The following is a 25,627-nucleotide window of genomic DNA, read 5'->3' on the forward strand; positions in this document are numbered from 1 at the left end:
GGGGATATTATAACTGGTTGTCTGGACACTTAGGGAGTGGGATGAGAGAGATGTAATTTCTCCTTAGATGATTTTTAAGAGAGAGAGAGGGTTTTTGATGCTGAGATCATAACTTGTAGTTGAATATCAACATTTTAGGGGTCGGATTAAGGTTGTTTTTCATCTGTTTAGATTAGTGATTTAGAAAACATAGGGTCGGCATGGAATCGGCTGGTCGGACTAGGGAATCGACACCCCATGCCGATTTTGTCAATATATAGGAAATCATCCAGGTCTAGAAGAGAACCGGAGATTTACTACAGTAAAATGGCGTTTTTCTATAGTAAAAACATTGTTTTGCTACAGTAAAAATGCTGATTCACCAATCCGGACCGGTTTTTGGCCGGTTCACTATTTTTTGCATGTGTTATTTAGCTAATTCACTAATTTTTCCGCATAGTACAATGGTGATCCGAACCGCCGATTCACCAATCCAAACTAGTTTTTATGATGCTCGATCCTAGTCACCGGTCTACTTTTTAAAAATCATTGGTTTAAATACAATGATATATACAGCTTAGAGACAACATGCTACATGTAACTGAACCACCTGTAAGCACGGGATGGTGTTTCTCCCCTCAAAATTGGAGCAGAGGAATTGTTCACCTCCACTGTGTATAGATCACTATAGAAAGTTGAGATGGAATGTTGGAAACTATTTCTATGCACATATATTATGGGGAAAAGTTTATATAGTGCCAAGACTCTAAACAATCAAATTAGAGCCTACCTCAAAAAGGTTGTTTTGATGCTCAAATATCCTAAAATAGATCATCTCAACATCAAGATGTATGGACATGAGAAAAAATGGATTTCATGTTTTGGAAATAGTGTATTTTATAATGCATTTTTAGACCGTCAATTTTAAAGATTTTAAAGTTTTCATAGATCTGTCGATCTAAACTATTTTTGAACCTTTAAACTAAATAAAGATGAAACTATTTTTGGACCTTTAAACTATTTTTGAACTTTTAAACTATTTTTAAGGCTATCACAAAGATTTTTAATATTCAAACCACATTTCTCGACACTATTTGAAGGTAGGCTCCAATTTGATTTGATTGTTTGGAGCCTATGCTTAATACGAACGCACCTTATGGCGTACTTTCTTATGGAAAAAGTTTATACAGAGCCGAGGCTCTAAACAATCAAATTTGAACCTACCTCAAAAATTTTACTAGAAGAGGTCGTTTTGATACTCAAATATCTTCAAATTGATCATCTCAACATCAAGAAACATGTACATGAGAAAAAAATGGATTTCAAGTTTTGGAAGTAGTGTATTTTGTAACACATTTTTGGACTGTCAATTTTCAAGTTTTCATATGTCTGTCGATCTACACTAATTTTGAAGCTTTAAACTTTATAAATAAATATAAAAAGATATTTTAAAGCTTTCACAAAGGTTTCTAATATTGAAACTACATTTGTCGATACCATTTGAAGATAGGCTCTAATTTGATTGTTTAGAGCCTAGGCTCTATACAAACCGCACCCCTTTCTTTTTGCCTACTTTAATCAGCTACTGTACTGAGATACTTGCCTTTCCTTTCATGAGCAATGTCCGGCAAAACTGAGAGGTATAAAATCAAATGGTTGGGGTGTTCCATTTCCCTGACAATTTTTCGGTCTTCTCGCTCAGTAATTGGCAACGCCCATGCTCCCATTTCCAGGTGATTCTGACCATCGTATGCTAAACATTAACCATCTCGTTCTACGCTTCTCCTCTAAAGAAATCAGGGCCATCTTTTAATACAATGTCAATATGGCTTGTCCAACTCAAGTATTGTTCGAGTAAGACTGGTCCCCTCGGCTCAAAAACCACTAAAAAATTGTTCTCTTGTTGGGGAACAGACTCTTAGGATGGTTAGCATTGAAATGAAAAAAAAAAAAAAAAAAACCTTCTCCATAATTATTGTATATATCTAAAGAGAAAATATAAACGAAGACCATTTATTTTTGACACAAGGAGGTGACACTTACTCCTAACCATAAAATGTAAAATCAAGCAAGGATGACGTTTCTATAAGGCTTGTGCTTTATGAAAACAAAAAAAACCCTCACTACAAATCCTCGTCCATAAAGCACTTTCGGCAACATAAACATCCATGATGGCTCTAAAATCAATTTCCAATACCGATGATGAAATTTAAAGCTCAAAAATTAATATAGATCTTGCCGATATATAAACACTTATTTTTCGACGAAATGGACGATCTAGATAATTTGTTACAATATATACTATTTTTAGAGCATAAAATCCATTTATTTTTTATTTTTTACAACCATAATGTTCAAGCCAAGATGATTAATGTAAAGGTTTTCTAATGCTTGAATTACAATCTTCAAAGAGTTAATGTGGTGAGGCTTTTCTTATTTTGATAGAGCTTCCACCCTATCAAATCAATTTCCATCAATCAAATAGCAAAAGGCTTGCCTTTTATTATGCACAATGTTCAATAAAATCTCCAAAATGGGGTTGAGGTCATGGTGATAGCACTATTTGTGCCCATCTAAGGTCTAAGTTTCAATTATCAGCTATGCCTTAAAAAATATTAATGATTTAGAAAATGGGTAGGGGCTTGTTATCCCCACTCGATTACCGTGAATTACCAAAAAATAAACAAATGTTCAATAAAATCTTTCTCAAATTTTGTACATTTTTCTTAGCTAACAAATTTTAAATATGATGGTTATAAATGAGATTGTGACATTTTTGTACTAAAAATAAATGTTGCAATAATATATTTCCATATCTAAAAATACTTCTTATTAAAAATTCCTACTTTGACTTGGGGCTTGCTCCAGCTCGGATCTTGACCGATAGGATCCCGAGTCCCATTTGTTTGAAACGGTGTTTTAAAAAAATGCCAAGTCGAACTGGACTCGCCTGGCTCGACTGGGGAAACGGCACAGTCCGTACCGGTTCTGGTATTTTACATGGAATCGCCAGATTCCAGAGAGAACCGGGCGATTCTGTATAGTGAATCGCCGATTCACTACCGAATCGGCGAGTCTCGTGAAGAACACGGGCTGCACAGTGTTCTTCACCGGTTTCTTCAAATTTTGTCTTTTTTTAATCATTTTTCTTCTTTTTTTTTTTATGTGATCAAATATTCAGGCTTTATGTAGCTTTTTTCAGCCTTTTCATGCATTAAATGGTGGAAAAATTTCAATTATTTGGATCATGAAAGTTGCGGGTTTTAGGGTTTCAGCTTTTCGTTTTGTTTCATTCCAAATAGGGCATGAATTTGTAAAACGTTTGAGGCATATTGATCGTACATGTGTTCATTAGAAATTTCTGTTACGAATTTGTGATTATCTTTGAGAAAAATAGATTAATTTGGAGATTGAAGCCACAGGTTCACGAAACCAAGTAAGAACTCTGCGTTTTTTTTTTTTTTCCGCCATTTGATCAATTTCAGTCCATATTTTGAAAATAATCAGTTAAATTAGTAGGGATTTAAATCTTTATCGTGTATTTTATCATTTACCATATTCAATTTTATTTAATTTACTCAATTACAGCCTGAGTTTTTAGAAGAACATAGTGATGTCTGTGAAAAAAAAAATTCTGCTGTTTTTTTTTTTTTTTTTGGCCTTTCGATCTATTGTTCACGATATATTATAAATAATATGTTAGATTTCTAGGGTTTTGAATCGTTATAGTCTTGTATATAATCAGATGTATTCAATTTGATAGAATTTATTCAATTTGAGCTTCATTTTTTAGATTCAATAACTGTTGTCTATGAAGAACTGCGTTTTTTTTTTTTTGCTTAATTTAATCGATTTGATTTGATTTGTTGATGATAATGTGTTCATAATTTAGGGTTTTGATTCCTTATAGCGTTGTTTATCAAAACATGTACTTAATTGGATGTAATTTATTCGTTTGGAGGTGGATTTTTTAGTTGAAATGGCTGATGTAAGGTGGCTCTGTGAAGAACAGGTTTTTTTTTTTTTGTAATCTATGATTGAATTTGTTGAAAATTTATGATTTTTTGAAAAGATGTGAAAATCGTGACAAGGTGTTGATTATCGTGAGGTATTGAACCATATTTTTAATTTCTATTGTTTGAGTTTGCTATACTTTTTTTTTTTTTTTTTTTTATCCATGGTCAAATTTTTTGAAAAATGATGATTTTTATCCATGATCAAATTTTTTGAAAAATGATGAGGGAGAGTGGGAAGGGGATCTAAGGGAAAATGAGAGAGATGATGATTATGAGGCCACCTTATCCCAGCCATATTATTCACATATCAAGTCCCAACAGCAACAGGGTACGGATGAGCACGATAGTGTAGGTGAGCATGAGGGATGGACATGCTTCGGGGATTTTGGATTGAGAACACAGCAGAACACTGACACTTAAGGATTTGGGTATAGTCAGACGCTTGCTAATATCGATGATTCGTTTTAGATCGAATCAATGAATTGTCAAACGAATTCAATCAATGGCACTATCGTGACCAAGAAGAAGAACGATGTTGTATGTCATTTTATTTTTAAATCGTATGTTATTAATTGTATGCTTTATTGTAGTCCATGTGTATTGATATACTTATTCCATGATAATTCTATGTTTATCCTTTTGTGTGATGTAAATTAAATGGTAAATAATAGTTCATGCAGGGAAAGAACATATCAATATTTACATATTCATGCAAAGAAATGAAAATTCTTAATAAAGTACCCTCATTTCTTATTAAATTTCTAAAAAACAATATTTATAATGAATTTTAATAATTTTTTCGGATGTTTTTAAAGCTTTAATCTGACCGATTCAGCCGATTTTCGATCTGGAACGCCGATTCGTCGATCCAAATCATTTTCTAAGATGCCTGATCCGAGCCACCAATCCACTTTTTAAACCATTGGTTTGAAACTTTGAATGACCTAACATTCAAATTAAAAGAAGAGACGAGAGAAAACTAACACGAGACACACACCTATGAAAATGTCGGCTGAATATGGGAAGGGAGAGCATTAGAGTTCAATCATAGAGCATATGAATTATCTAAAGAAATGAAATTTGTCACGTCGAATTTATTACCCAGCCCTAGATGCTTCATCTACTTTTGTGATTACACATACTTTTATTACCGGGGTGCGGTTTGTATAGTGCCGAGGCTCTAAACAATCAAAGTAAACCTCACCTTCAAATAGTATCGAGAAATGAGGTCTCAAAAATGAAAATCTTTGTGAGAGCCTTAAAATATGTGTTCATTTTTAATTTTAGAATTTAAATCTTTGAAAATAGTGTAGACCTAGCTGATATAAAAAAACTTGAAAATTTTGAAAATTGACGGTGCAAATATGCATTACAAGATGCACTATTTTCAAAATTTGAAATCTATTTTTTTCTCACGTTTATGTATCTTGATGTCGAGATGATCAATTTCCGGATATTTGAGTATCAAAACAACCTCTTCTAGTGAAGTTTTTGATGTGGGCTCTAATTTGATTGTTTAGAGCCTTAGCTCTCCATAAACTTTTTCCTTTATTATCGGTTCTTTTTTTGCTTTGTCTGCTTGCATGGAGTAAGATGGGGTCACTTCACAGTTGGATTCCACAATTGGAAATTGCTGGAAGTGAGGTTCCAAAATTTACAGGTTTAACTGAAAATTAAAATAAGAGTTAGAAGCCTTGTAAATTTAATATAAAATATGATTTGAAAGCATTGCTTAGTAAATCGATGGCTAAGTAAGTTACATTAGTAGGAAAATTTATTCAATTATTTCACAAATTCTGTCACAAGCAATAGAATTTTTGCGCGAATTTTGATTATATTCAACAGACACTACGTTACGTGCTGAGGGGAAAATACTAACATTAGTGGCAGCATTTGAAAAAACAAAAAAAAAATTGTCCTAATTTGAATGAATTAAGATGAAAATTTACTGAAGCACATTAAAAGAATTAAAGGAAGCACTGCTCCCCAAGTGCAGAGGGAATTTAGTATCTAATGGGAACAAAATTTCTAGGGCAAATAAGGAAGTGCATTTCTATTGTGCACGTGGCAATGATTTAGAAATTGAAAATGAGCCCAATATTGCCTTCGTACAATTTTGATTGAAGCGATCCAATTTGGAAAACTTCCAAGTTGGATCGTTCAAAGCAATTGAAAATAAAATCAAAAAGATTAAATAACCAAGACCGAATCATTTCGCTGCGTGACTTGAATGACACAGCAGCGGCTCCCATGGACCGAATTTTGAAGAGCACTCACTACTCAAGTTTATGCACCAATGGTTGCTGGAAGGACCCCTTTTGGTGCTCCAACTAATGCATCAAATTTAGAAGCTGCAGATTCCTCGTTTTTGGAAGGTGAGTAGATGTTGAACTTGGGAAGGTTAGAAACAAATCAGTAGGTTCAAATCACAAAAATAGCACATATAAGGTCATGCTGGAGTTGGAAAACATGGGTGCTGCCGCTTCGATTGTGGAGAGGAACGAAGCCCGCGATGCTTGAGAGATGCGTGGACGTCCAGGAACAGCAGCTACCACAACACTCTCACGTGGTCTTCCATGGGAGTGGTTGATGAAAAACGCTTCCTTTTTTTTTTTGGGTAATTTAGTGGGGGAAGATATGCCCTTATTCATTTTTTTCAAATAGTTTGGGAGTTAGTTTTTTTAAACATGTTAGAGTGGTATGAGCAGGAATAGAAATCACAACATGATGACTAGGGCGTGGGCGTGGGCGTGGGCTGCCACCACTACGATCCCAGCCCCTTTCGTAATTGATGAAAGCTGGTTGACACTGTTGGATTATTAGGGAATAAATGAAACCCTCTCCCAGGATAACTGGCAGCGTCGTGAGACTTGGGATCGCAGAGATCAGGCCCTTTCCCCAGAACAATGAGAACTCAAAATTGATTCTGTGGTCTTCCTCTCCATGGTCATGAAACCCTTTTTAAAGAGGGATGGAAGGAGGCCGTTTTCCAACGTTCGGCTGAGTTCTTGAAATCTTTGAGAAATGTGGCCCTGTAATCCTGGGAAGTAGGTGGTTATTCTCTACACGTTAGATAACGACACTTTCTCTCTCTAAAAAACCTCCATATTTTAGTAATAAGCATTAAATTATAAGAGAGAGAAAAATGTCACGTTTAAAGACTCTATGGCCACACACACATGTACCAACATCTCCCACTTGGCCATGAGGGCTAGATATATTGAAATATTATAAAGTCTTTACCACTTAATGAGTTTAACATTTATGAACATATTTTTGTCATGAGGTTTTTCACGTTAGTGAGGTTATACAGCTCATAAAATAAAATATCCAAAGTCATATCATGGGGTTTCTCACGCTAATGCGACTTTTCCTCACATGACCAAGACATCAAAGAAAAAGATCCAATTTGTGAGCTCCAAACTTAAATATTCATAAGTCTCATCAAAGCTATATGCTTTGATAATATTTCTGCACTCAACCCCTTTGTTAAATGGTCTGCAATCATAGCTGTAGATGACAAATAACTTACAATTATTTCATTCTCTCTAATAATATCATAAATATAATGATAATCAATTTCAATGTGCTTACCATTGGAACTATAAGCTCCATTTCTAATTGATGAAATAATAGCTTGATTATCACAAAAAATTTTAACAGATCTGTTGGCTATAACCAGCTTCAAATCATTTATGAAGCTTTTAATCGAGACGACATAAGTTGTAGCAATGCTATAAGCAATATACTCAGCTTCCATAGTATACCGAGCTACACAACCTTATTTCTTGCTAGACCAAAAAACACATCCACTTTCAAAAAGAAATACAATTCCTGAGGTTGATTTTCTATCATCTAGGTCTCTTGCAAAATCTGCATCAAAGTACCTAGTAACTTCTAAGTTGTCAGCTTGGAAGCACAACTTGTAATTTTTAGTTTTCTGAATATATCTAAGTATCATTTTTATGGCTTACTAATGAGCCATCCCATGATTACTCTGAAATCTACTAGCAAGACCATATGCATGACTCAAATCAGGTATTGTACACGACATGACATAATTTATGTATCATACAGCTTGAGCATATGAAATTCTTTCCATTTCAGCTTTGTCACTATCATTTAATGGGCTCTTTTTTTTTGACAATTTTAAGCCTTGACAAACTTGTGTATCTATGAGCTTGCAATTTTCCATCATAAATCTATTTAAAATACTTTCTAAATAGTTTTCTTGAGATAAACATAGAAGTCTTGAACTTCTATCTCTTGCTATTTTAATGCCTAATATCTATGAGGCTTCTCCCATATCTTTCATCTCAAAGTGGGAACTTAGTCATGGTTAATCATGCTAATATCATTATCGGCTATCAAAATATCAACCACATGTAGTGACAATATAACAAAATTGCTCACACTGTTCCAGACATATACACAATGGTCTAACCTATTGGCTATATAACCAATTTCAGTGATTGTATTATGAAAAGTAAAGTACTATTGCCGAGAAAACTATTTTAGACCATATAAATATTTTTTAAGTTTATATCCTTTGTTTTCTTGGCCTTTAATTACATATCCTTCTAGTTGTTTCATGTATATATCTTCTTTTAATTATCCATTTAAGAAAGTTGTTTTGACATCCATCTGAAATAATTCTAGATCATAATATGCAACTAATGCATGGATGATCCTAATAGATGAAAATTTGGTTACTGGAGACTAAGTTTATACGTAATCTATACCCTCCCTTTGGGTAAATTCTTTAGCTACCAACCTAGCTTTATATTTATCAATGGATCCATTTGCATTAAGATCTTTCATTAGGATCCAATTGCAACCAATGACTTTTCTATCTTTCGGGAGGTCAACCAAATCCCAAACTTGATTTCTTTCAATTTAATCAAGTTCATCATGCATGACTTGGGCCTACTCAGCTGAATCATGTGAGCTAATAGCTTCACTGTAGCTTCGAGGTTAATCAATTATATCTACACTCATTGAAGAATAATTATCTTCATTTATAAATACATAAAATTCTTCTAAAGTCGTAGGTGGGGCTCTAGTTCTTTTAGGCCTGTCTAATATACTTGATTCAATTGAATCATTCTCACCAAATATTGAGGGAGAATAGGCTTATTTAAAATATTTTTATCATCTATATTTTCTAAGAAATGAGCATCATAACTCTCTACTAATGATTTAGTATCATGGTTATAGAATCTATACTATGCCCAAGAACCCTAAACTTTCAAGATAGTAGGGTCATGTTTTCTACATGTTTATAATTCATTTGGGGTCAAGTCTATAGATTTAGTTGGGACATAATTAATAATATACATTGTAGTGTTGAGAGCCTCATCTTAAAAATGAGGTAATAAATTTGAATGGCTCATCATGGATCTAACCATGTCTATTAGAGTTATATTTCTCCTTTTAGCTATACCATTTTGTTGTGGTGTATATGACGTGGTTGTTTGATGAATTATACCATGCTCATTATAAAATTTGGTAAATAAGATAGAAGAATGTTTACCTCCCCTATATGTTCGAAAAATTTTAATATGTCTACGAAGCTGATTTTCTACCTCAACTTTATATTCTTTAAAATTTTTTAATGCATCTGATTTCTTACTAGTTAGGTATACATATCCATAACATGAAAAATCATTTATAAATGTTATGAAATATTTCATACCTCTATGTGTTTTTATATTTAATGGGCCACATATATCAGAGTGAACAATATTATGTAGTTCACTTGACCTTTCCCTTTAGGGAAATGCTTCTTAGTTAATTTTCTAAAAATACATGGCTTGCATGTTTTGAATATAATTTCTCCTAAATTGGGGAGCAAGCTTCTTTTAATCTTTTGATTCATTTTTTCTTTATTTATATGTCCTAATCTTAAGTGCCATAAGTATGGATCAGCCATACATACATAAGCATCAAAATAACCAGAAAGAGATGAACTTTCATTAATATTCAATCGGTACAAATTGTCAACTATAGTACCCGTACACCAATGCTCTAGAATGCTTTCTAATGATAACCGGACCAGATTTGAAATTTCAAAACCCATGTCGTCTAGCCTAGGGACATAATTCAAATTGCGTCTCATATTGGGTACATACAATGTATCAGTCAATAAGAGATTTGTTCCTTTTGGTAAACACAGCTTGAAAGTACCGACACCTAGTACATCACAGTAGGTGTCATTTTCCATGTAAATCCGCTGGTTACCGGCTGCAATCTTCTTCAATTCTGTGAATCCATCCTTTGTCCTCGAGACTTGTCGAGTGGAGGCTGAGTCGACCCACCAATTTCTCAGGTCATGGTCGGCAACTATTGATTCTAGGACTACGCAGATCAAGTCTTTTCTTTTACTTTGATTATTTCAAACAAGGTTGTTATTCTGGTTACTATTTTTTTTTTTCAGCTTTGGACATTGTTATTCTGGTTACTATTTTTATGTTTCAGCTTTGGACAATTAAACTTGATGTGCCCAATTTCCTTAAAATAAAAACAAGTCTTCTCAACCTTATTATTTTGATTTTTAAAATTTCTCGCATTTCCCTTATACCTATTATTTTTCTGATTATTGAAAGGTTTCTTGGGGATCTGAGAAGATGAACTTTGGGCAAAGTGGAGCTCATTTGACTTCTTCCTCATTCTTCTCTTAGTTTCAATATTGAGATGCATGGGAAGATTTAACATGGTTATCCCTTGTGCAGTGGCTCAATGCAATTACAACAGACTCCTAAGATGGAGGGAGACTGTTAAAGGCAATCGACACTTGCATGTGATCGGGGATTGGATTCTCGGCTGCAGCAAGGTCCTTTGTGAGCACTGTTATTTTATTGACATGCTCGGTCACTGAGGCGGATTCTTTCATTCTTCAATAATTGTATTTTTCTAACAACAATTACACATGGGTCTCAGAAGTGGTCCCATACTTTTTAGATAGGGCACCTATCATACTTTGAGTTGTAGTGTGATCCTTAGAGACTCTAATTAAATCATCTTCTATAAAGCTTAACATAGTAATCTACTTTATCATCTTCTAACCATTTCTAAAGTTGCCTTCTGACTTGACCATTGACATTACGCTCTAAGACAGGTGGTTCTGTTTCTAGGACATAATCTACCCTATCTTGGAAAAAGAATATACCCAATTTTCATTTTTCATATAAAAAAATTGGTCTTATTGAGTTTTTCAAATTTGGATAGTTCAGACATGATTAGCCTATATGCCATTTAAAATTTTTAAATAATACCTAAAAGTTCAAAAAATTTAATTGTGTTTAAGAAAAGGGTTGTCTGCTAGTTAAATCAATAAGTTTGCCGACTCTCAGTGAGCTGCAACCTCAAAAAAAAAATTTCTCGAACAGTTTATGTTCGAACTGCTGTGATGCAACAAAAAATTAATAAAGGCAACAACTACTTTTATGTCAAATCTTGCATAAGAATAATTTTCATAAATATATTAATATGTTTTAGCACAAGAGAGAGTCTACAAAGATATTTGATATTTTTCAACAAAAAATATGGTATTGCATAATCACAAAAAAAAAATTCACAAAATCAAGATCATGTAATTTTATAACTTAAAGAGACTAAAGCATAGGATAATTATGCAATGCAATGAGAATTATTATGCAAATAAAATCTGTCGAAAATCCCTAAATTAAATTATATGTCACAAAAAAATACATGCAATTGATATGTCGGCCTTTACTCCAATAGAATTGGCGTGTGCAAAATAATTTTCAATAAAAAAGAAAATATGCACCAATTTTCAGTAACAAAAAGATGGTAGACAGAAGATACGAGCCGATTGATTTTCAGCAGTCCATGGTAAGTAAAAAGTATATAACAGTAAGGTAATCTACCATCGAAAAACAACGATAATCAAATTTCTCCTAGATAATCAATTAGCTTATCGCTACAGTGAGACTTACGAGCTTATCAATTAGCTTGAAACAATCAAGTCGAGAAGGGATGAAGTAAAATTTTTCACAATAAAATATTATCTTTGCTGTAGCAGCTCTATCTCTCTCTCAACAAATGTTAACATCGACTTTTGTTTTTCAACAAAAGTTCTCTCTCAATTTGTTGCTACTGATTTCTCTTTTTCTAATTGGTTATGAGTATTTCTCAACAAAAGTTTTCTCTATCTTTTCTTTCTCAATAGCCCTATGTTTCAACAACGACTTTTCTCTCTCAACAATTATCTTTGCTCTATCCCAAAGCTGCACTGTGAACAAAATACTCGCAGCCAATTTTATTTTGAGCCATCAACAACGACTTCTATCGAAAGAGTTTGCCTCAAAAAAATATATTGGCTATACCGTAGCATGCAAAAAAAAGAAAATAGCATTGAAAAAAGAAGGTGTTACCTTGATGTTGGAAAAAAAAAAAAAAAGGCGAAGAGAGGAAAAAAAAAGAAGTGATTTGTTTCTCTCTGTCTTTGCGTAATTAGGTTGCAATGTTAGATAAAATAAAATATGATAATCGATGAACACGAATTAAACATGAAAATAATATAAAGAGAGCAAGAATCAAATAAAAAATAATAATTATAATAATAGAACTTGGGAACTGGAGGTTATGAGCGCACCACACTTCCAAAACCAGCTCCGATACCAATATTGGATTATTACGGAAGAGATGAAACCCTCTCCCAGGATTACTAGCAGCGTCGTGAGACTTGGGATAGCAGAGATCGGGCCCTTTTCCAGAACAACGAGAACTCAAAACTGATTTTGTGGTCTTCCTCAACAGGCCATGACCCTTCTTAAAGAGAGATGGAAGGATGCCGTTTTTCAACATTTAGTTGAGTTCCTGAAATATTTAATAAACGTGGCCCTGTAATTCTGAGAGGTGGGTGGTTATTTTCTGCTCATTAGATAACGACACCTTTTCTCTCGAAAAAGCCTCATTATTTTAGCGATAAAAATTAAATTATAAGAGAGAGAAAAATTAGAGGTTTAAACGTCCATAGCCACACACGTACCAACATGCATGGTGTAGTTTTCAAATTCTCGTTTTGGCGGATGGGCCAAACATTATGAGTGGGACAGTTTTCGCAAGGGGCAACGACGGTAGTGGGGAAGTCCACATACCACAGATGATAAAGATAGTAGGAACGATAAACAATTTTGTGAGGAAAAGTTGGACATGGACAGAACTGCTGCCCACTCTATTGCGAGATCCAATCTAGTGAACGCTGCTGCAGATGTCAACAACTGGACATGCCCATGGACGACAACTCTTGCCACAAGCCGTTCGATGTCGTTGGGAAGGAGATCATGGCGAACTTATCGTTTTCATGTGGAAAACCACTCGCACCATAATGCACAATCACAAGTCAAGGATTCGTAATCTCAAAACTAAGCATCCTTCTATCCCAACCACTCTTGGAAAAAACAGGTGATCTAACGGTCTTGTTTTGGGAAGTTTTGGTGATCAACCGATATTTAAAAAAAGAAAGAAAGAAAGAAAGTATATAAATTCCTAAAAATAAAGAATTTGGTTTGTAGTACATTTTTAATTTGAATTTTTTTTTTCTCATTAATTCTCACTTTAATTCAAAAATCGATTTGTTAAACTCATTTATTTTTCATTAATTTTCAACTTTATTTGAATGCGATTTGTTTTAATCATTTTTTATATGCTTTTCATATTTTAGTAGAATTTTTTTTGTATCTTTTTTATTTTTTCCAATAACCGCCCTAGACTTGCCCAGTTAGAATGGTTGACTCGAGTTGGTTTGCCGATTAGGCTGGTTAAATTGCTTCCGGGCCCGTCTGGTTAACCGTTTCTGTTCAATTTTGCGAACACTAATCCCAACCAACTCCATACTTTTCACAACTGGTAGCAATAATGTTACGATGAAAGATCAACGAATATTAAAAGAAGTTTTGCTAATGGTCGCTAACACAACTGGTAATTCATTTAGTTCTTCGTAAATTGCTATGCCAATTGTGTCTTGGAATGCTTGTGGTCTTCCTGGTCCTGGGAGAATTGCATATATTACAAGTGTTGTACATCAGCATAACGTTGGTATCCTTTTCTTGTTAGAGAATAAGTTGCCTGTTATTTTCTCTAGTTACATGATGAAAAGTGATCTGCTTAAAATATTTTATTATCTTTTCGACATTTTCTTGACAGGGTTTTAATTTTTCTTCTTTAACCTTCAAAATCCCTTGAACTTGGTCTATGACGAGCAAAGCGTCACCAATTACTCGTATTTATTGGATCTTCAGTTCTATGACATTCTCGAGTCCTGCTATCAACGCTTTATATTCGGCAATATTATTGGTATATGGGAAATTCAGTCTGATAGCTATTGACATTAAAATTTTCTCGGGTGAGCATAATATAACCCTTATACCTGACCTGTATTTGTTCTTTTTACCGTCGAAGTATAGCTCCCAAATTGAGCAATCAATTGTGAAGAGGTTCTCATCAAGGAGATCTGTGTTAACGAGAGTGTCATCTGAGAGTGCGTGTTCAGTCAAATGGTCAGCAATGACTTGTCTTTTGACCGATTTTTCAGTGACATATTCGATCTCAAAATCGCTTAGTAGCATTCTCCATTTTGCCAAACGTTCGTTAAGGACTGGTCTCTCCAATAGGTACTTGAGTGGGTCTATTTTTGCGATGAGCTTACTTGCATGAGATAAGGCATAATGTCTTAATTTTTGTGAGTCCATATAAGCATTACACAATGCTTCTTCACGTCCATGTATCTCGTCTCATAGTCAACCATTGTTTTGCTGATGTAGTACATGGTTTGTTCTTTTCCACGGTCATTGTATTATCTTAACATTGCCCCCATAGTCTTGTCTTTCACAGATATGTATAGGAACATGGGTTTAACTAGATTAGGAGAGCAAAGGACGAGAGGTACTCTTTGATTTGATCGGATGTTTCTTGACAAGTGTGCACCCTTACTAGCTTTGCCCCTTCATTGAACATTAGGTGATGTTGCACCAATGTGGAATCTAACCCTAACATATCATCGTATGACTAGGCGAAGACATATCACAAGAGGTGTCCTTTATGAGACACGCAAGGGATATGTTGGCGATCGGACGCACAGGGTGGTTAGGTGGCCACCTTACGCCTATCCGGTTTTTGGCACTAGGACTTGAAGGTGCCACTGATATGCTTCCAATGATTCTTGAGATAGGGGAGTGATTGACCAATTCCATCCCTAGGTTTAAGCATGTGAATAAACATTATTGGCTGTGTCAGAGGCAATTGTGTATACTTTCAAGTCCAGTTAGCAAAAAGGTCTTCAATTCCCATTTCTTATGTGTGTTATGGTGCGGAAGGAGAATCCTCCACCGTTGGGGAATTAAGGATCACCTTTAACCGTTTTGAAGGACGGACATCGAGAGGGTCGAGGTTCTGAATGCCTCCATATACAAAGCCTGGATGGTATGAAGGCTTCATCCAACTTTGAAATACGGTGAGAGAACACCCGAGTCTTCTTTGATCCCCATTTTCGATTTTAGCTTGGGGTGATTCAGAGAGTGCCTCTGTTATGCCTTGCCCGTAACTTTCCAAGCCTTGGCCTGGTTGGAAGCCTTGGGAGAATAGCAATTTCCAAGCCTCAGGGGACCCGAAACCGTGACATTGGATGATGTCTTCCATCAATACGGAAGTTTGCGTAGTTTGAGGAACATGGCCGCTGGCCTCTAAGCGTAAGGTGGCACAATTAGGTTGCTCGAAGGAAGCAAGTGGGATTTCTTCGAGCTCGACTCCCACGGCTAGCTTTCCGTTATCTATACTAGAGCTTGAAAGAGAAGAAAGTTCATCACATACCTTTGCAATGCCGTTCTTGGATGGAAATTGGAGGCACTGATGGAGTGTAGAAGCCACCGCGAGATTCTCATGCAGCCATGGCCTTCGTAGCAGCATATTGAATGAGGGTTTTATGTCAAAGATATAAAACTTTATCACTTGGACGACATGTCCAATCTTGAGAGTGAGAGGCAATATGCCTTCAGTTTGTCTTTTGGTCCCATCGTATGCAACAATATTGAGCTGACACGGCTCGAAGTCATTTGAGCTCTTACCTATTTGCTCCATCGTTTTCATAGGGCATATGTTTAAGGATTCCCCATTGTCAACGAGTACCCTCCGTATCTCATACCCTTGCATGAAAACGGTGATGTGCAATGGTTCGACGTGAAAGCGGTTGAAGCTGGTCGGGATGTCAACAACCGTGAACACGATCTGCGTTGGTGCCATTGGCTAGTTGATCATTTTGCATAACTCATCTGGTTGTGTATTGCTCGGGATGTGTTTCTTGATAAGGAATTTCTCAATCTAGGCCCTATGTGCAAGTGAGTTATTAAGCAGCTCCAAGATGGAGATCTGAGCCTGGATCTTCTCGAGGTGAACCGGTAGATCAAAGGTGGTCGAGTTTTCTCGTGACTCCTTTGGGGCTCTTGATTTATGGTGATCGTCGGTTGCTTAGGCTCAAAGGTTCCTCCTATTCTCTCCTCGAGGGTATCGGCCATCAATCTGATGGGCTTGAAAACTTGGCCTCTTGGGGTCAAGGAGTCTACTTCACTTACTTGAAGTTCGATAGGATCTACCATTGGGAGAGTAATGGGGAATTTTGGGGCGTTGGCCCCCTGATTGGAGGATGATCCCTTCTCACTGATCTGGACATCATCAATTTCTAACTTATCATCCTCATCATATTGGTCCCCACTTAGGTGGGTTGTCGAGGCTTTGAGGTGAAGGGGTTCCTTTTAGAAGATCCAATAGGTCCCCTTGGGTTTCTTAGGGGTGGTGATCACAAGGGAATATGAATTGAGTCGGGTCTTCTTCTTCATCTCCATTCTCGATCATGTGAATGACAATGTTCCCTTTCGGGTTGTCTTGTGCTTCCGTCTTTCCGGCCGTTGTGACCGTATTTTCAGGAGGAGGATTTGTGAAGATACCCATCTTTTGATTAGGCTCCTCGACAGGCTGATTTTTCGGAGGGACATTGATGTCCCCCTATCAATCAACTCTTGAATAACCTGTTTCAAATGATAGCAAGTTTGGGTGTAGTGTGCATGATCTCGATGCCATTTGCACCAGTTGCTCTTCTCCATGACTTGGAATTGTGGCTCGGATGGTGCTGGGAGGTAAACCATATCTTTGGTCAGGAGTAATTCAAGCACTTTTTCTAATGGGTCTTTGAGAGGAGTGAAATTATCCTCTCGCCTTTGGTTGTTATTTTGAGCGTTGGCTCTAGGCCGACCCCTCTGGCTTAGGTTTTGATAGTTGCGCTGAGTAGTCACGTTAATGACAATTTTATTAACTTGACTGGAAGTATTCCCCTTGTTCTTGTTATTGTTGTTCTTATTTATTTCGTTTTGGAGAGTGGTTAGGGATTGGTTTTTGGGTCCAGTGCTGAGAGGTGTTCCTCTGACCCTGTCGCGGCATGTCGTTCGTCAATCATGGAGTCGAAAGAGTAGGGGATAGTACCTTTGTTGAAGAAGGTCCTGTATTCGAGAGCAACACTTTCTAAGGCCATAGAGATCTTAGCTGGGTCTGTGAGTGGATATTCAATGGCCCGCATCACTGCCTCGTGGAATCGATTGATGAAGTCCTCACAGGATCCTCCTAGATTTTGTTTTGTTGCACTGAGTTCGCCCAAGGAGAGAGGCCTTGGTGTTAATCCACCATAGTGAGAGACGAATAGGTTGAAAATTTCAACTGGAGTGATTTGCGGTTGAGTACACATCATTCTTCGATGTCAGTTCAGAGCCTTGCCTGACACCGTTTGTGAAAATATGGCCTTCAAATGATTTGGCCTTTCTCACAAAGCTCGAACGGAGAGGAGGTACGTGTTAACATGGGCATCTGGATCCCTCTACCCATTGAACTTGTTTCGGAACTCTGGGATGATGAATCTGAAGGGAAGATCATCCATGCCTCCGAGGGTCTCATGAATATAGGCCTTCTGGGGTAAAACTTCGTGAAGGCCCATTCTTACAAGCACGCCTTGCATTGCTTTCATGGTACCTTTGTATTGGGCATTCGGCATGATAGTATGCCCGCTGGTGGATGGGTTCCCAAGTGAAGACTGATGAGCTAAGGCTTGGGGTATGTATTGGCTTGTATGGACTTGAGGATGATGAGCCATAGTCACCGGGGTGGTTTGGTATTCCTGTGCCTAAGAGATGTATTGTCTCATAGGTGTTGACACCGGCTGCGAAAATTGCACGGTCTGTTGGACCGGATGGACTATTGGGATCGATTGTACAATCGGTTGACTTGGCTGTCCTTTGGGTTGTCCTAAAGCAATAAGTTGGTTTGGGACCCACACATGTGCTGGGGTATGAACTGTATATCCCCAGTCAACTAAACTTTGAAGGGAAGCTTGAACACCTACATCACCTAAGGGTCAATTCCAATCTATACCTCTGTTTCACATGACATTCAGGTTATCATGAGTTGTGCAATGGTGGCTTGAGGCCAGGTTAGATCCCCTAGACCTAGTTGGGTCTTGGTTTCGAGGCCGTCGTGCCTTAAGATTAACTTGGTTATGGGACTGAGCATTTGACACTGCGTGAACTTCTTCCCTCACTCGACTCCTACTTTGGTTACCTACGAGCCCTTGCAGGATGACCCCAAGTCGAACCCCTTGACTATTGAAAGTCTTTCAGGCGGAGCTAGCTTTTCAGGCCTCACAGATCTCAGGATTAGGAGCTGATCCTTGAGCCTCTGCCTCTAATTGAAGACTTGGACACTGAAAAATGGACGGACCCGGGTTCTGGCCATAATCCCATGGGATTGCGACATACTGGTCTCTAGATTTTGAAATATCAGGTTTGGAGTCTGCTGTAACCATCATGGTCAGCTTGGGTAACTGACGTGGTGACTCTCTTTGACCTGGTTCTTGAATCTAGACGTAGGGTGAGATCTAGGCTCGATGGCTTAGGATAGAACCTAGTCTAGTTCTAGGGGCGAAACCCTAAACTAAGACCTAGGCTAGCACTAGATCGGATGAATCTCGCTAGTTTAGTTTAGATCTTGAACTAGGATAAGCCTAGTCTAGCTCTAGAGGAAACTCTATACTAGGACCTAGGCTAAGACCTAGACTGGGATCTAAACTAGATGGGTACAAGTCTTGGCTCGGACCGAGAGGGGGTCTAGGTTAGGACCTAGGTGTGAACCTAGTTTGGATTTGGACTGAGCTAGGTACAACCCTGGTCTTGGACCTAGAGGGTTTGAATATCTGACCGGGTGTTGGCCCGGATTGGATCAAGGTTGGTTTAGGCATGAGCCTTGGCTCGGACTAAAAAGGGGCCTAAGTACGGACCAAGGCGTAAACCTGGTTCAAACCTGGGCTAGGCTGGGTACAAGACTGAACTTAGACCTAGAAGATTTCAAATATAGACCAAGTGTGGACCAGGACTAAGGTTTAGGTGAGCTTTGAAATGAGCTTTGGCTCCCATCAAGAGGCAGCCTAAGTTCCGATCTGGTGGTGAACCTGGTTTGAACCTGGGCTGGGCTGGGTATGAGCCTGGACTTGGACCCAGAGTTCAGCTTGGACCTGAAGGGTTTGGACTGAGATCTAAGACTAGTTAATTGTAATAAGCAAACAAAACACTTGAAAAATTTTGCCCTATACTGTGGGTAGGCTTGGTCTGAGTGGGTTCCTAACTACAGAAATGCGGTTAGGCTGAGTAGGACCCCACGTAGGTCCTGGCCTCCAATTATAGGTATCAACCAGGTCCTACTATGTGTGAAGTTGATTTGAGGCTTAGGATTATGAAGGGGTGCTCACAATTAAAGTTATGCGAATCCCAACTGCCTCGGCTCACAATGCTAGGTTCCTCTCACGACAGTTAGTGCCAGATTTTGGGGGGTTTTGAAAATTTTTGTTGGTTTCTCGGGCTTCCCTGTCCATTGTGTACAAGAGTGTGTAAAGAAGAACGCAAGTGAAAAGGAAAATAGCACGCAGGCAAACACAGAATGCAAGAAAAAAAATGTGAGCACTTGACACAAATCGTGCCAAATGAGGTGTGCTTTAGATCAGGTTTTTGACCGACCAAAAACACTGTTCAGATGTGGGGGTAAGCAACCCCTAAGGAGGTATACAATAAATAAAGGTGAACCAGACACAACCCGTACCTAGTTGAGCACGGCCCGAGTCGAGGGTGACTCGAATGGGACATAGTTCAAAGAGGGTGTAAACAACCCTCAAAATGATATTTGCACTTTATTTTTTTATTTGTTTTATTTTTTTTGATGAAGTAGGGTTAAGCTAAGAATGATAAATCATGGTTTCTAACAAAATTAATTAAAATAAAATAAAATACAGAAAGCACAAATAAGAAAGACTTGTCTTAAGCAAAATATTTTTTTATAATTTTTAAAAAATTTATTTTGACCTAAAAATTGGTGAGCAACAAGAAAAAAAGTCCTAACAAAGCTTACCAATCCATCTGAATTTGAAATTACCCATCCTATCCTCTCTTCTCTTCTCTTCTCTTCCCTCTGAAATTATTTTAATCGTCCCATTGGCATACATCTTTTTATATTTTTAGCATGTGCGACTTATTCTTCTGGCTTTTCGTTCTCATGTTGGTTCTCTTAAAATATGTTAATGCTGGTAGAAGAACGTGCATGGAACCGTTCTAATTGCTACAATTTTTAAAGAGTGAAATAGGAGAGCGCACCTCATCAACCATATTGTATCATTCTTTTTCCGTAATTAATTATTATTATTAATTTACTTATTTATTTATATATTATTATTATTAATATTATTATTATTATTATTATTATTATTATTGTTATTATTATTATTAGACATATTATCACAAATATACCTTAATTTTAATGCATTTAGAAAAAAAAATCCCAACTTTCATAAACCTCCTCCACAATTTTTTTTCTTCAATTTTGAGCATTTTATGATCAAAATAACCTTCCTAATATTCGTATAACTTGATTTAATATTGAGGTACTTAACGTACCGTAAAACCTAAAGCGTTTTTTACGTGAAAAAAAACTAGAAAGGAGAGATTGCCTTCTCTCCTCCAATTGCCGGTGAAAATTAAGGGCTTTTAAAGAGAGAGGGCATTCTAAGCATCTCTGAGCTGCTTCAACAGAGTTTTCTTCACTTCAGTTGACTCGAAACTATGGCCATTCTCTGCAACATGAACTATGAGCCCTGCAGGTGGCTTTGATTCCACTGTGTCAATGCAACTCATTATGACCCCAAATCAAGAATTTGCAAAATTTGATTTAAGAGAGAGATGGTAGCTTATGTGAGAGAGAGGGTTCTGGTTTCTTACAGAGGGATGGGCTTTTAGAGAGAGAGATGAGGGCCACAGGAGAGAGAGAGAGGGCTCTGGTTTTCTAGTAGATGAATGGGGCTTTTAGAGGGAGAAAGAGAGATGCGGGTAACGGGAGAGAGAGAGGGCTTTGGTTTCCTTAAACAGAGGGATGGAGTTTTTTTAGAGAGAGAGAGAGAGGGATTTGGTTTTCTTATGCAGAGGGACAGGGCTTTTAAAGAGACGAGGGTAATGGGAGAGAGACAGATAGAAGGTTCTTATTTTCTTAAGCAGAGGGATGGGGCTTAAAATCCCTTAATTTGCAAGCAATTCAGAGTGCCTCATGCAAATACCTTAATTTTTACCGGCATTTGGAGGACAGAAGGCCATCTCTCCTTCTGGTTCTTGTTCACGCTTTCGTCTCGTAAAATGTCGGCTTATGTTTTACGGTAACTAAAAGTATCGTAATATTAATTCAAGTTATTCCAATATTTTAAATATTGTATAAAATGCGATAATTATAAAATTGAAAAAAAAGAGTGTGAACAAGACTTATGAACAAGACTTATTATTATTATTATTACTATTATTATTATTATTTGAGTAATGATCCTATAAAACCCTCCACCATCCATGTGTGTAGGACTTTAAAGGATCACCTTAAAAGTTATTACATGGGTGTGAGACTTGATTTTTTTAGAGATTCATGTCAAATTTAATAGTGATCTTTTGGGGTCTTACATATATGATTGGGACAGGGTCTTCTAAGATCATTTCTGTTATTATTATTAGTATTATTATTTTTGTGCCTATATTATCACCCCTAGGGAGCGTATTATATCTTTACTCCCCCTGAAAAAACACTTACTTAGGATTCTTGTTTTTATTTTAAATTTCAAGATCCATCGGATAATAACTAGATAACTATTTAAAAGAAAAAATTCGGAGTTTGAATTTTTAACATTTTCTTTAGGCACACCGAGAATGAGAGGTAAGTTCCTTTTTCTTTAGGTTGGTGGCCAGGTTTCAAATCACATCGCTAAAAATTCGGATCCAAAAGATATTCCTAGTGTACGTTTGGCGCCAGGGAGTAGATGGATAGTATGCTCCGACAAGAGGAGGGAATTTTTTGGTCTATTATTCGTTAGCATAATGCTAGTTGTATGAAATGTTTGGAAAGGGGGGACCAATCAAAATCGTCAGTTCCCGGTGGCGCGGGTCAACTGCCACTAAATTCCAACAATTTTTATTCTGCCTTCAAAGCAGATTCATTGTGCCCAATAATATATTATTTGTGCCAAATAATATCACATGAAACAGAAGGATCTTCTTGATTCAGAATGAATGGTTACATCTGCAAAATCGGACCCTTCCAAACAAGAAGCCAGCTACCATAACATCAAGCAACTTCAAAATACAAAGCCACAAAACAGACATAGAAAAGAGAATGAACCTTGCAATCAAAAATAAAATCCCCAGAGAAATTCAGAAATGGGGGAGTAGGCCTTAGTTAATTTTGTAGCATACCTTCCTGATTTCTCCAGCATTTCCAGTCAAAACCCCAACTTTGCCCATCTTAACCATTGAGGCTGCAAAGTCCTTAAAGAAAGTGGCAGGAGAGGCGACCGCGGTGGTGATATAAGCATTGGTTACAGGGTCGTTTAGCAAAGCGGAGTCGCTCACGAAGAGACCCCTCCTCTTCTGGATCAGAGAGTAGTAGTGGGTATCAAAGGTCCTGAAGCTTCCAGGGTCCATCTCAACGAGGGTGGTGGTGTCACCTGGCTTGCATTTCGCTTTGAGTTTGGGGATGTATTTCGAATCCAATGCAGGGTCGGTGTCGCCCTTGCCTGTGAAGCTGTAGATACGATAAGAGAAACCCGTACAGTGAGAATTCCCAATTGTGTGGCCACCTGAAGAATTGACATGTTGATGTAAGAGAATATATATGAATTTATTTTAGTTTTTTTGGGGGAATTTTCACCCATAAAACAAGTTTTGACTCTCTAAGTAAAATTGGTTTGTTGGGCATTGAAAGAGGAACTACTGATGATATTGTAGACTGTTGGGGAGAGGGAGTAATCCTTCAGATTGTAATTTCACTAATTTGTTTTGGGGAATGAAATGGTGTAAGTTATGAATTTATATTTTCAATGAGGGAGAAAGAGAACTCATTTGTAGGGCAATGAAATAGTAAGGTGATAATATTATGTTTGAATGTAGTCTTCATTTTACCTGATAAGACGGCGAGGTCCTTCGAGTCAAGACCCTTTGCAGAGAACATCTGCTTCAATTGAGTAATGTTCATGAAGGGAGAAGGCGAATTGCTCAATATATCTGAGATTTTTGATACGCGCCCATCTCTTCTACCCGTTGGAACATCCCATGTTGGTCCATGAATCTGTCCCAACATTTTATTACTGTGAGAACTACTAATTCTAGCTTTTGTTTTGAGGTAATGTTCATCAATTGGAGAGGTCAATTGTTCACAGAAAGAGGTGAATTGTTTGTTTACCAAGGAGACTGCGTCTCTTGCTGCTAGTGCAACAATGTCAGCACAGGAGACAACGCCGGGACAGACTTTCTCGACCGCCTCCTTCACAGCGTCGAAAATGTAAAACCCTCTGAGACTCAGATTGGAGGGGTGGTCCTTCTCGGCAGTATTACCTTTGGTGGAGTTCAACAGCAAGGAAGCATCACACCCCTAGTCATTACCAATAACACATTTAAATTTTAAGAATTGAAGCATATGTAGGGTTCTTGGCCGAATAAATTTCATGTACCCGATCCCAAATAGTTGGGATAGGACTCGGAAGACGATGACAAAGCATATTTCGTCATTGTAACTCTTTAATGATTTATTAGTGCTTAAGTTCAGTATAGCAGGCAAATTAGAGCAACTTTCATGCGCCTAAAAACATTCAATGTTGAGTGTGTTAGAAGACAATTGTGAGCCTCACCAAACTATGAAAGCATTGCATGACAATAGGTAGTGGTACTCATCACCACTATAACACTTTAATCATGCTTATAACCTCATCAACTGCAAGCAATTGAGCCACACTCATGTATCAGAAAAGAAACCCTAGGACCGAAAAGAACTCTCTGAGAAAGTTTTTTTCCTTGCTTGACTACTGCTTTTCCATTTTCAAGGAGAGTAGTAAACATTGTAGTGGCTTGGAAATTACTTTCCCAGTCTTCACTAGCATGCTACGTAATTTTGTGAGAAATCCGCCTCATACATATTTAGGTATGAACTCACTTGAACATAAAGCTCTATCCGGCACGAAAGGGTCGCAGGAAAACATTTTGGGAACAAAAAAAAAGAGCACTAAACGATGTTTACATGTAATTCAGAAGGCTAGCTTTGTAAGAAGGCATTAAGAAAATGAGGAAGAATGAGACATACCCTAACAAAACAGTCATGGAAATGCATCCTTAGTAATGGTGCTGCAAGTGTGGGTGCTCTCAGGACATATCTTGCTATTGTCTTCTGAATTATTTGTTCTGCTTGGGGACATATCTTGTTATAGAAACCAAGCTTGAGGCCTTGACCATTTGCCAAGTTCAAGAGAAGGAACAATAAGGCAAGTTGAGACACGCACACCGAGAGAATTTTCATGGCCATTGTCTTGTTGCAAATGATAGGTTAGAAGCTTTGTTGAACTAGGTCCAATGCAGACCCTTATTTATGGTGACTTTTGCACATTAATGGGGTTTGATCAGATCAAGGCTGTCAAGTTGCATTTAAAATATACTTACTGTGGTTTACCATTTCCTTTTTTCTTTTTTATTTTTATTTTTTATTTTAATAAATATATAACTATAGTGGTTATTATTCCGTAATTGAATCTTGATGAAGGAAATTTAAGGTTTTTAGTTCTAGGAAAGTTTGAAGTAGTCTATATTCAGTATATTAAGTAGGGTTGACTTCTTTAATTTTGTTGTCAATGGGTTAGATCCAAACAAGAAAGGCATAATTAATGCACAACTTTACCGCCTGATAGAACTAGCCGAATCACCAAAAACATTTTGCGAAAATTGAAGTCAGTAATTTGTGGAAATTTCATTTAAATTTAAGACTTCATAGCTTCCTTTGTCCTAGAACTCACAAGAAATAGAGGAGAACTCACTTTATTGACAAAAATAAGGCTAAGAGTTTGCTTTAAATTTTGGAGAAAGAGTTTTGGATCATTTTTTGTTGAAACTTAGAGAGCAGCTAATATCTACCCATCAATAATAATTAAAGAAAATGTTTATATAGAGCCAAGGCTCTAAACAAGAGAAAACAATGGATTTCAAGTTTTGGAAATATTGCATCTTGTAACGCATTTTGGA

The 25,627-nt window shown here is 37.1% G+C and overlaps 1 protein-coding gene across 6 annotated transcripts; it reads right to left on the reverse strand.

Moving 5' to 3' along the window:
• Positions 1–6,020: 6,020 nt before the first annotated feature.
• On the reverse strand, positions 6,021–24,999 carry LOC18445635 (peroxidase 27). 6 transcript variants are annotated; one of them, XM_088858295.1, is made up of 5 exons: positions 24,699–24,993; positions 23,805–23,993; positions 23,525–23,690; positions 22,820–23,202; positions 6,021–7,035 (listed from the first exon to the last, which is right to left on the reverse strand). In XM_088858295.1, exons 1-5 carry the CDS (start codon positions 24,915–24,917, stop codon positions 6,943–6,945), a joined length of 1,050 nt encoding a protein of 349 aa, XP_088714421.1. In that variant the 5' UTR covers positions 24,918–24,993; the 3' UTR covers positions 6,021–6,942. The 6 variants fall into 6 exon arrangements, with proteins under 6 accessions (XP_088714421.1, XP_088714425.1, XP_088714422.1 ...); XM_088858299.1 differs by lacking the exon at positions 6,021–7,035 and adding an exon at positions 7,484–7,505; XM_088858296.1 differs by lacking the exon at positions 6,021–7,035 and adding an exon at positions 9,947–11,395.
• Between the last annotated feature and the right edge of the window lie 628 nt (positions 25,000–25,627).

The sequence above is a fragment of the Amborella trichopoda genome, chromosome 2, assembly GCF_054954075.1.
Source record: "Amborella trichopoda isolate Santa Cruz 75 chromosome 2, AtrichopodaSantaCruz75HAP2 v2.0, whole genome shotgun sequence".
Lineage (NCBI taxonomy): Eukaryota > Viridiplantae > Streptophyta > Magnoliopsida > Amborellales > Amborellaceae > Amborella > Amborella trichopoda.

Coding starts and splice junctions, on each gene's coding strand:
- LOC18445635 (XM_088858295.1), bottom strand. CDS start 24,917: ATGGCCATGAAAATTCTCTCGGTGTGCGTGTCTCAACTTGCCTTATTG. Junction 23,994..24,698: donor TCCATGACTGTTTTGTTAGG/GTATGTCTCATT, acceptor GGTAATGACTAG/GGGTGTGATGCTTCCTTGCT. Junction 23,203..23,524: donor GGACCTCGCCGTCTTATCAG/GTAAAATGAAGA, acceptor TCAATTCTTCAG/GTGGCCACACAATTGGGAAT.